Source organism: Bidens hawaiensis, unplaced genomic scaffold (assembly GCF_021521415.1).
Source record: "Bidens hawaiensis isolate Kalapana, Puna unplaced genomic scaffold, B.hawaiensis_p1.1 tig00016287_1, whole genome shotgun sequence".
NCBI classification, from domain to species: Eukaryota; Viridiplantae; Streptophyta; class Magnoliopsida; order Asterales; family Asteraceae; genus Bidens; species Bidens hawaiensis.
In genome coordinates, this window is record NW_027492493.1 from 501,112 (window position 1) to 513,299 (window position 12,188).

Consider the following 12,188-nt stretch of genomic DNA (forward strand, 5'->3'; position numbering starts at 1 on the left):
ACACCTCGCCGTCACAGTTGACCAAACTCTTTTATGCAGCAACAAGTAATTAGTGCATAATTCTTTCACTTGGTATGTGGCTAACCAACAACCTGAAACTCAATTAGTTTTTGTATTCAATCAAAATGTGGAGAATCAACACTGTATGAGTCTGCCATATGTGTTTGACTCTGCTTGTACGTCCGTATAACATCCAACTTATACGGAGGTTTTAATGAACTTATATGGAAAAACAGACTGCACAAAAGTAAAATTTTTGAATTTGATTTTCGGTTTGAATTAACAAAAATCACTCCAACAGAAATGAATAGTATGTATCAATGAATCAAATCACCGAAACAATTTGATTTTGAACCGTAAACACGTGAGTAACTAAAGAATTTAGAACGGGTATGACTTTGAGAATGAAATCTTCAAACTTAAACGAATCGATGTGTTTGATCCAGTAGTAAACACGAGCCTAGGTTCTGATACAAATTGTAAGTTCGTTAGAACGGATCGAGATCACGTTATGTTTACTAAACAATGATTGGTGAAACATTAATCAAAGGGATAAACATATAACAATTCACACAAAGTTCTTTAATATTGATATGACATGAAAGCTTTCTCTCTTTAAAAATTTCTCTCTCTAAGAATTACAAATGATTATGGAGGATTTCTAGAGAATTACAAAATATGACATGATATCTCCTGTTTATACTAAAACTCCTGTAGACCGTATAAGTGGGTGTGGCGTATAAGCTTATACGCCCGTATAAGCTTATATGTTGCACAACTTATACGTTCCTTACAACATATCTAACAATATTAGCTCGTTTAACCAATCCAAGACCTAGCGATAGACAAAATTGCTCTAACACTATTACGACTGTTGTATGATCATACTATTCTGAGATATGCTGGACCTCTCCGAATGCGATTCACATAAAGCATGTAAGCACGTAACAAGTATGGTACAAAATTGTTAACACAAATGACAATAGTTGCAGTTTGAGTATATAAGAAATAATGTATCGACACATATGTCCCCAAAACGTTGAAAACAAGTAAAATAGGGGAATGTGGTACTCGCCTTAACAGATGAGCAAAAGTGAATAGATAACAATAAGAATGACAACTGTGATTCACGCGTTGACGATAAAGCCTAAAAAGAAAGATTGACTGTGGAGATACTAATTAAATGAAATAGATCGGATTTGATGGGTAATTTATTTAAGGTTTAATATTAATAAAGATTACTTATAAATTATTAGCGTATAAATTATAATTGTTTATAAAATATTTGTACTTATACTATTAAAGTGGTAACAATATATATAAATATTTATAAAAATACCATTGGTTTATAAAATACTTAGCCAAATAATTATGTGAAATAGTAAGATCTATTTTATATTTTAACCATGTATTTTAAATGAACAAAACTTTTTTTAAATCTTTATTACTCAAAAACCTTTACAAATTTTAATACTCATTATATATATATATATATATATATATATATATATATATATATAAATATATGGGAATGTTAACGTACAAATGAAATTAACGTGGTAAACGTGAGAACTAAGTAGAGTAATTATATATACAAGTAGAGTAATTATAATTACTCTATGATGTGATTACATAATTACTCTACTTGTATATATAATTACTCTACTTGGTTCTCACGTTTAGCACGTTAATTTCATTTGTACTTGATCCAATTCCTATATATATATATATATATATATATGTGTGTGTATATATAGATATATGTATGTATGCAAAAATACTTGTACAATATTTATTTGACATGAAACAAAATCTTAAAAATGTCGGTTTAATAAAATTATTAATTTATAACATTAATTAATATTTACAAAATCAATTATATAACATATAGTAGTTTAAAAAAAAATAAAAAGACAAAAACGGGGTAGCTGGGGTTCGAACCCACGACCAGCCACTCCAGGATCTTAACACCACCACCCTAGCCAACTGTTCTAGGGTGCTAACTAGTTATAATACAATAACTGCTACTTTAAAACCAAACAGACCACAACCTCCAATTCGATTATAAACCATAACCAATCCAAATCGTTTAATTCGTTATTGTTTAGACGATTCAGTTTAGGGGTATTATAGAACATATCATCACGAGCAAAACCATCAAATCAATTACCTGATAACACGATGTACAATGGTTATTTAGGGGAAACATTGGCCGGCCTTAACGAGTTGAAGAACAAAAACAAACAGAAGATTAAAACACAATTAACTATGGGCTAAATAACGGCGAGGGTGAAGAGATAGTGGTTGCGTGATTAATTGGATTTATATAACCGTTTATATGATTAACGATCTAGGGTTAGGGTCAGATAGGTTATATTAAGAATGATGAATCAAATTGGTGTTGTTTCTTAATTAAATTCGTCGATGGGCCGAGCATAAAGCGAATATTCGAATTCCCAAATCAATTTCTCGAATAATAAACGTATATAACAAGAAATCAAAGCCGGGTATAATACGGGTTCGGGTTAACGGGTTTGGTAAACGGGTTAACTAGATTTCTATTGGGTTATAAACTTATAATATAAATTTTTAACTTTAGTCCCTATGGTTTGAGAACGGATTCAATAAGATATAGGAGTTTAAGTTTAGGGTTATATTTGCCAAAGTGAAAGTTATAATTATATTAGTTTCTAAATAATCAAATAATAATATAATAATAATTAATTTCCTCGATAAATGAGATATTATTATTTAATAAAATAACCCGAACATCGAACCGAGTCGGGTGTTTAATAAAAATATAAATTCGAAAACCCGAGTTGTTACACTTCCTCTCCCAGACACTTCCACACCTCGATGGGTATGTTGTCTGCGCCAACCGCCTTAGCCCTTCCCATCCTCCTAACTACAGTCTGCACCTCTTCCGGTGTGATCCGTCGGCAGCAACAGTTATTCAGTTGTTGTCGTTAGAAGGTTGTGTTGTCATATTCTTCTTGGTAACCTCTCCCATTAAAAAGATTGTGGAAGTAGGTTTGCCATCTTAGCTTGATCTCCTGCTCCTTGACCAGTACATGCCTATCTGTATCCTTTATGAACTTCACAGGCCCTAGATCTTACCTTCTATGTTCCCTGGCTTTGGCAATCTTAAACATAGCATTGTATCCCTCCTTTGTTTCTAAACGTTCATACATCCGTTTATATGTCGTGTTCTTTGCTCCTGTCACCGCCTTTTTCGCCTCTCTCTTGGCCGTTTTATAAATAAAAATTGTAATAAAAATATTAAACTAGGTGTGACATGAGTTGTAACTTAGGGGTGTTTTTTTAACCGTACCCAAATAATGAATCCAATCCAAAGCGACCAGAGACCCAAATAACCCAACTCGAAATCACCTGAACCGATTGAACTCCTAACCCGAACCCGAGATAAAATATTCGCGTCGGTATTTGGGTTGAGATACCCAAATTCGGATTGACCCGAATAACCCGAAGTATAGTACATCGATGCATGCATCCCTAATTTTTTATAGTGTAGTTTAGCGGTTAAGTAATAGAGTCACCTTATGTATTCTTGTTCGGCTGTCCTCAAAACTCCAATTAATATTGGTCCATATCACATCCCAATGTATTAATTAACATAAAGCATGTTGAGAACGTATATTCAATTCAAAATTTTAAGTAGTATAGTATTTAAACCAATATGTATTGAGCATGTTTCTTCAATCTACACAAGTATTGATCGACATGCTACAACACTCATTCATCTTGCCTAATGCATGCTTATATGATACATTTCATGTTTTACTAAATAATATATGAAATTGTAGAATATGGCTGTATATTATGGTTTTATAACGGCCTGGGAAATGATTTTTTTAATTTATGATATTGTTAAAGGTGGATGTATATTTTTTAATTTGCTAAACCCGAAACCCGACCCATTCAACCTGAAACCCGAACTTATTTAGATAAGTTCTTGGGTCAGTTTGTTTTGAATTCAAACCCGAATAATTCAAAAGCTAAATAAATAACTCGAAAAATACCCTTAGGGTAACTGGTAGGTAGGTCAGAATGATGAATCCAGCAAGAAACGAGTGACGTGGCAAAGAGGTTGACAGCGGGGCCATCTCGAGCCTATCGAAACCACTAACCTTCCTTCCATCCATCCATCCATCCATCCATCCATCCATGTTCATTATTATTATTATTATTATTATTATTATTATTATCATAATCATAATAATCCAGACACACACACAGAAACCCTAATCGTTTCATTGATCCTTGTCTAATTCCATGGAGGAGAGGATCGTGGGAGACAAGTACAAGCTCGGCCGTAAAATCGGAAGCGGATCCTTCGGTGAAATCTTTCTAGGTCTTATTATTATTATTATTATTGTTATTATTATTATTATTATTAGTTTCTGATTTCTAATTCATTCTTCTCATTTCATATCAGCTACCAACATCGATACTCGTGAAATCGTTGCTGTTAAAATGGTAATTAATAATGCCTGTGATGGAAACTCAATGATTATTCAGTTTTACCACTTTTCTCATGTTTCAATTTCATAGGAGAATAGGCAGACTAAGCATCCACAATTACTGTATGAGGCCAAGCTGTATAATAATCTACATGGACTAGGTATGCTTTCATTTCATTTTCTGAACCTTTTATATCACCCACATATATATATATGTATATATATATTTTTGTAATATGCAGTTGGTGTTGCTCGCATTCATTGGTCTGGAGTTGATGCTCAGGATAATGTACTTGTTCTTGACCTTCTAGGCCCCAGTCTCGAGGATCTCTTTGTTTATTGTGGAAGGAAGTTCTCACTGAAAACAGTTTTAATGTTAGCTGATCAAATGGTACTAATTCCTTTCACTTTCATATAGCGTTTACCTTATGAGATCTCGTTTTTTCTAATTTCAAACCAAAGAATTAGTTCTTGCTTTTATCATTATTATTATTTTCACAGCTTACAAGAATAGAACTCATGCATGCTAAAGGGTTTCTGCATAGAGACTTGAAGCCAGATAATTTTCTGATGGGTCTAGGCAGGAAAGCGAATCAGGTGATTCTCACCCATTTTTTATTTTTTTATCCCAATACAACCTTATGTGAGTGATTTGACCTTTTACTAATGCCACCAACACTTATCTCTTTTCAGGTCTATGTTATTGATTTTGGACTTGCTAAAAGATACCATGATCCTGCTACAAGCTCTCATATTCCTTACAAGTATGATTTCGCTTCTCGTGTTTAAGTTGTCGTATGTTTCTTAGATCTTTTACTGTCTTCTTTTCAGTACCATACTTCCCCATGTTCACATCTTTTATAAAACAAATTCATGAAGCTTCAAGTGTCTGCATCATTTCTGATTATGTTCTTAGAGAAGACTCCGTCTTATAATCAATAGGCTAGTAAAGTAGTAAGCAAATCATAAGCTTGTAGGGAAACAAAAACTCAACAAAATACCATTAGATTATCATTTGTATTACATATACTTCTTGAGTATTGTATCTTGTCTTTTTGAACTTCTGTTTTGTGCTAACCTGACCACTATTTATTATTATATATACACACAGAGAGAACAAAAACTTGACAGGGACTGCACGTTATGCTAGCTGTAATACTCATCTGGGAATCGGTACATGATTTTTGTTCTATCATAACATTTTTCTTGCATTTTGATATTTCATTATTCATACTAGCTTCACTTCTTAACATATTAATTATAAATCCAGAACAAAGTCGACGTGATGACCTGGAGTCTCTTGGCTATGTTTTCCTATACTTTTTGAGAGGGAGGTATGTGTTAAAAACATGTTTTTGATGCAAAATGATTGCTTTTGTGTTTTGGTGCAACAACGGAACACGTATTTTGGAACTCTGATTCTATTAAAGGAAATTGTAATTTGAGAAGATTATGGTTGTTGTGTGCAGTCTGCCATGGCAGGGTCTAAAAGGCGCTACAAAGAAGCAAAAATATGACAAAATACGTGAGAAGAAGGTATCGACGCCCATTGAGGTATGTTGCTTCCACAATATGAGCTATAATCAGAGGACCGTCATGTTGTATGCGCATGACAATTTTGTTCACATTTTTTATTTGGTAGGTGTTATGCAAGTCTCATCATGTGGAGTTTGCATCTTACTTTCAATACTGTAGATCTTTGACATTTGAACAACGCCCTGATTATGGATTCTTGAAACGCCTTTTCCGTGATTTGTTTACCCGAGAAGGTAGAATAAATACCGTTTCTCGTGTTCTTGCTGAGTTGATGGCTTTATTATATTCTTTATTTATGTGTTGATTGATTTGAGTTTCAGGATATGATTTTGATTATCTGTTTGATTGGACAATCTTAAAACACCAGAAGTCAGAAATTTCAAAGCTACAACAACAGTCAAGTGTTAGTATTTTAGTAGCACTAGTTTTTATCAAGGTGCAGTGAAATTCTTTATTTATTTGGTTGTTTTCATTAACGCTTTGATAATAATGCCAGAGTCGACCAGTTCCTGGAGTGATCAATCGAGCAATGCCAGTACATTCAAATAAGCGTCAAGGTATTTGTCTATTTAGGGACTTTTACTAAGATGTTAAGTTTTTACTGTGTTATGCTTTTTTGTTACATACAACAAATATTGAAACATGTAATTTGCATGTGTTTTGTCAGGACCCATGTATGTTAAAATGGTCAGTTTGGTTTATAAATCATTACCAATAGGTCAACCTTTTAGAACTAAAAGAAAAGCTAAACAGGATTACGGGCTGAACGGGTTAAGACTTAAGATTCAACCATAGAATGTTAACGTGTTTACAACCTTGTAAATGCTTGAGAAAAGGTTGGATCATATTTATAAAATAGTTTTGTGATCGTATTTTTTATGTTAACTAGCTTAGAAACCCGTATTACATAGGTAAATAGATGTTTTAAATAAAATATTTATGTTAAATAATATATCATATATTTCTAAAAAGACGTTTTAGAAAAATATTAAAGCATTGGACTTATGGTGTAATCATGTTATTTGCCAAGTTAGAGAATCATTATTACTTAATAGGATAGAGAGACAGGAAATCAACATCTAGACTTCACTAGAAGTCAACATGTGGTATCCACTAATTAATAGGAGAGAGACGGGAAACCAACTTTTAGGTGGCCTACAAAGCTGACAGATGCCCCCCCCCCAAACACACACACACACACACTGATTTTGTGTATAAGATATAGAAGATTATTTATGAAATTATTGAAAGAACAAAAACATTGACAGGTTAGTGAAATTTTTGGATGGGTCACAAAATGAAAAGGTTCGTTAATTTGGGTCCAAACACTTGATGTAATGTATCTATTATTTTGGACCAAACATGGTTAATTTAGGATCTTTCTTCCAGAAATGAAAACAAGATCCAAATAACCAGCTAGTACCATTTAGGGTTAGATCTTTATTCTTAGTTTGATTTTATTGTCACATGTATGGTACATATACTTACAGTAGTTAATACTGTTGTTAATTATGAATATGAAGGGATCAATTGTGATGAAGTTGGAGCAACAGACCGAAGAAATCCAGCTCATCGTCCCGAGATGCATAGTAAATCAAAAACACCATACGATCTTAATTATCCACATGGAAAACAAGTGAGTTCCCAAAATTTTTTTTGATTAGTATGCAACATTTTCCCTTCCTTTTAACAAGAATTTTCCCAATATTAACACCTGTGATTTTTATTATTACAGATGATAAGTAGCACACCAAAGGCGCCTACCTCATTCTCTTTAGGTGGCACGGTTAAAGTCAAACCAGATGACGATGGCGTTGGTAAAAAAGCAGCTTCAAGTAGTTGGATGCAATCGTTGCACCGCATTTCCTCAGCCAAATAATTCAGTTTGATTATTATTATTGCAACAGTATGGGGAGAGGATTTACCAACAACCTCTTCAAAACATTTGTGATTATTCAATGCTTCTGCTCAGGATCTCTCATGTAATATCTTAAGGTGATTACTACGCACAACATGTTCAAGGGTGCTTAAGTTTTGTTTTCCAGTTAAGGTTTTGATTGTTACATGGATAATGTTGTATATCCTTTCACAATTCTTTCTACTCATAATAGATTTATATGCTCTGACATTGTATTTGTTGGCTGGTTGTTTCATGACCAAGTTTCTTTCTTTCTTTCTAGTTTCTATGTTACATTGTTTATACATACGGTGGGACGTTCATACGAAAACAATTTTAAGTAGAGAATCACGAAAACTTCATAAACACTTGTACGTCTTTGCTTAACTGTGATACATAAGGCGGTTATGTAACTCTTGTTGTAAAGCACTGCAGCAAGTGTATTATGCGGTTATCATGGTCTCTATATAAATTTGTTTATGTATGGAACACGGCCCTATACATATATGTGTGCATATATATATAATTTAAATCAGAGTTTGTTGATGTTTATTATCTTAGTTTTAACATAGGTACCAGAGTTCTTGCGAATTTGTGTGCCACGATGACCTGAATCAGGTACTGTAGATGCATACCATTCTATCAAGTATAAGTAGCCTAATGTAAACACAATTTGTTTCTTCTGATTTCATATTGTGTTTTTACTATCCAGGTTCTTGTATGAATGGACCAGCATAAAGTGTCAGTGCAAGTTCATAGGACACTGATGCCACATGCATGTGCATTATGTGGGGGTTCCAAGGTAATAAAAAAAATATATATTAATTAGTTATTTTATTGTAACTAATTTGCATCATGATATCTCTTATGCAATGCGTATTTTTTAAATTAAATAAAACTTATTATATGCAATGCATAATGATATCTCTTAGTCAAGCGTGGTATATGAAGCTTGGGCTCGTTTATTAAACAAGCTTCTAGGCTCAAGCTTGTTTAAGTTCGGCTCGATTCGAGCTTTTAGCGAGCCAATTTCGAGTATCTCACAAACTGCTTGGCTTGTACTTTTACTTCAATCAAGTACCTATATAATTTTTTTTTCTAAATACTCATGTACTCCTTCAAAAACAAAGAAGTACACTTTATGTTTCTTAGAAAGACATGCTTATAAGACCCAAATGACCTTGTAACTTGGAAGATGTAAAACATGATTTCAGAACAGAATATGTCAAGTAAAATGACCTCTGGTACAGTTTTTATCTGATATGTGGTGCTCATTAGTTCTAACAGTATCGCTTTCCACTTCAGTGGTGCATATGGTGGAGTCGGGTCTATTTTATTGGAAAATGGTGCTTGAAGATTGACCGCAGCTGCCATTAACTCGTGACCGCTAGGAGATCCGGAATCAATGATCTCTGGGTTATGCCTGTCTTTTAAAGCATGATTTCAGAACAGAATATGTCATTACAATCTCACCTGTGTCCGACTGCATGCACATAACTAATTTGCGTACGTGAATTTGATTCACCGGGTTTAATTTGTGTGATTTTTGACTGAGCCTGGGAAATGGAGCGAATGACCTTTGGTGAAGACCAAAACAAAAAGATGTCATCTATGTTAAATTAGTTATTGTCTTGTTTGAAGGATGCTTTGTAACAAGACAACGAATTCAACAATTTGAAAGGGGATCATAATGCGCGGATAAAAAGGTTAAACGGTAAGGATTGGTAAAATCGCGCTTTCAAGCAATGTGTTGATTGCATGCATAATCAGCATTAGCTATAAAGATGTGATAATCGCAAAATCAACATTAGTTACAAGATGTGATGTTTCGTTTTTCTATAAAAAGCTAGATTTACTCTCAACTTTCGAGGCTGATTCGTTTTCTATACCAGCTTTTCTATCCATTTCTCCAAGTTTTCTTTATATTTTTAAAAACCTTATCAAGTTCTCTATCTTTATTTTTTAATCTCACTTATAAACACTTGTGTTATTTTTTTTGTTGACACTCTAAAAGAGTCATACATTCATTATAATTCATAGAGTCGTGAGACTCCAAATTTTAAAGATGGAGAGAGACAAAAAGCTAATGTGAATGATTTGAGGGTTTCGGTGTTTATTTATATCCCATGTATGCTTATGACTTTGTGTAGGTAGTTTTATTTAGAGGTGTACAAAACCAGTTCTTTAGATGCAAGCTTTTTCCAAAAAGACACTGTGAACTTTTTAAACACCCATGGTTTGTATTGTGGACACATGGATTACTATAGCATCCTGAAGCCTTGTCATTCAGTCCATAACCAAAACAACGGTTTACTTTGGTCAGGTGGTTGTAAGAATCGTACGTATTTTCCAAACATTTTAAATAGAAATATATCGGTCTAAATTCTAAACTGAACTGCTGAATATGTATAATTAACAATCTATATACTCATTTTCATTGTTAGATTTAGTGACTCAGTTATCAACCATACCCTTCCAAAGGTGATTAGGTTTTCATCGTTTATGATGATGAGTTCCAGTAGTGAAGAGTTGAGTTGTTGAAACAACACTAACCATTTATGGTCTGAAAACATCAAAAAAATAATTCATACTTTTAGAACGGCCAATAAAAAATAATTTTTCTTGTGTATCATGAATGAGATTTCTTTAAAGAAAGGCAAGAACAACGAAACCGTTCCAGCACATTGTGTTAATGCAATCGTTCGAGACTAAAAATATCGGTTATTAAACTCTTACCTTCACAAAATTTAGTCCACGAGGTATAACACAAGTGACTATTATTAAGAGCACAGGTAAAACCTTCTTCATCTTTTTATTCTTAAAATAAATGTATAAAATAGAAACCCCTCCAAAATTACTCTTTCATCCTTTTTTTAACAACGTTTAGAACTATCGCTAATACCCGAGTGAGTCTTCCTGAGACGAAATGTCAACCGTCCATACTGATTTTGACGTAGATATGAGCATCGTACAAGGTACCGGTACCAAACCAGTACCAAATTGAGCATTTTGATACCTGTGCCAAGTTTTTACGAGAATCAGAATCGGGAAATTCAAGATAGGTACTGGTATTTACCAAAAATTGCTTACGTGCAGATACCATACCGGTACCAAGGTTTTAAGAAAACCGGGATCGGGAAATTTGGGATCAGTATCGAGCTCATCTGTATTTTAATACTCTACGCATGACTTATTCAAGAACACCATCAAGAAAGAAAACTATCATAGTAAAAATTTTAAACCCCTCTTACGTAATGTTTCGAACCTAAAACTATAAAACCCCAAGTCTTAGAACATTCACATTTATGCCATTGGACTGGAAGGTCCATGGCTACTTTTCCATCCTATTCTTAAAGTAATCCTTACTTTTATAATCTGAGAAAACCATAAAAATTATCTTCATGGTTTGGTTACTTTTGTCAATTCTGTCCAACATGTTTCTTTTACCATTTTCGCTATCATGGTTTTATTTTCTTGCCATTCCACTCCAATTCAACTCCAAATTATTAATTAACGAGTGTTTTACCCAACGTGTTGCGCCGGGCAGGTCAATAAACACTCGGTGGTGATAAACTAATGTTGTCAATCATGGGCGTTGAGGCGGTAAATCGACGCAATGTCATCGGTTTCAGTTACTTGAATTCGACGCGAAATTGAACATTATCGGTTACGCTCGTTACGGTATAGACACTGTGGTAAAGCCAGGACGTTAAAACCCAAAAACTAAATTCGTCAAATTAACATAAACAAAATTAAATTATTCGATGTTTATTTAGTCAGTAAACTCGCGCGGTGGTAAAGCAGTGTTGTCGGTCCCAAACATTGAGATGGTAACTCGACACGAGTCGGACGTCGTTTTCGGTTATTTTCGTTACAGTCCGTATCTAAAAAATTGAGGTTGACCAATGGGTGGTATCGATTGGTAAAACCGGGCGTTGATAAAACTCAAGTGTTGACGGTCGCAAACGTTGATGTTGTGAGTCTACGCGTATTCGGTTGGTTTACGTTATGTTCGTTACGGTACCGAAATGAAAAAAATAAAAAAAAAACATAATGCCAAGAACTAATCTGGTGCCACCAAGTGACCCAATCGGCAACAAACTTTTTAAATGTTATATATAAGACAGAATTACAAATTTTGTTCTTTAAAAAAAGCCAAATTACGGTTCGTGTCCTTTTTTTAGTTTCTTTGCAGGCGGTGTCCTTTTAACATTTTTTTTCCTACACGTTATGTCCTTTACGCTAACTGGGTTAGAAAAACCAGTTAAATACCC

The 12,188-nt window shown here is 33.8% G+C and overlaps 1 protein-coding gene across 1 annotated transcript; it reads left to right on the forward strand.

The window, feature by feature from the left end:
- Positions 1-4,293: 4,293 nt before the first annotated feature.
- Positions 4,294-9,309, forward strand: LOC143551274 (uncharacterized). Its single transcript, XM_077041742.1, has 17 exons — positions 4,294-4,372; positions 4,457-4,497; positions 4,573-4,642; positions 4,724-4,872; positions 4,983-5,078; positions 5,175-5,245; positions 5,593-5,654; positions 5,752-5,815; positions 5,951-6,035; positions 6,124-6,250; positions 6,338-6,420; positions 6,514-6,574; positions 7,541-7,653; positions 7,753-8,012; positions 8,487-8,532; positions 8,627-8,716; positions 9,220-9,309. The coding sequence occupies exons 1-14, from the start codon at positions 4,294-4,296 to the stop codon at positions 7,894-7,896; spliced, it is 1,245 nt and encodes a 414-aa protein (XP_076897857.1). The 3' UTR covers positions 7,897-8,012; positions 8,487-8,532; positions 8,627-8,716; positions 9,220-9,309.
- The last annotated feature ends 2,879 nt before the right edge of the window (positions 9,310-12,188 follow it).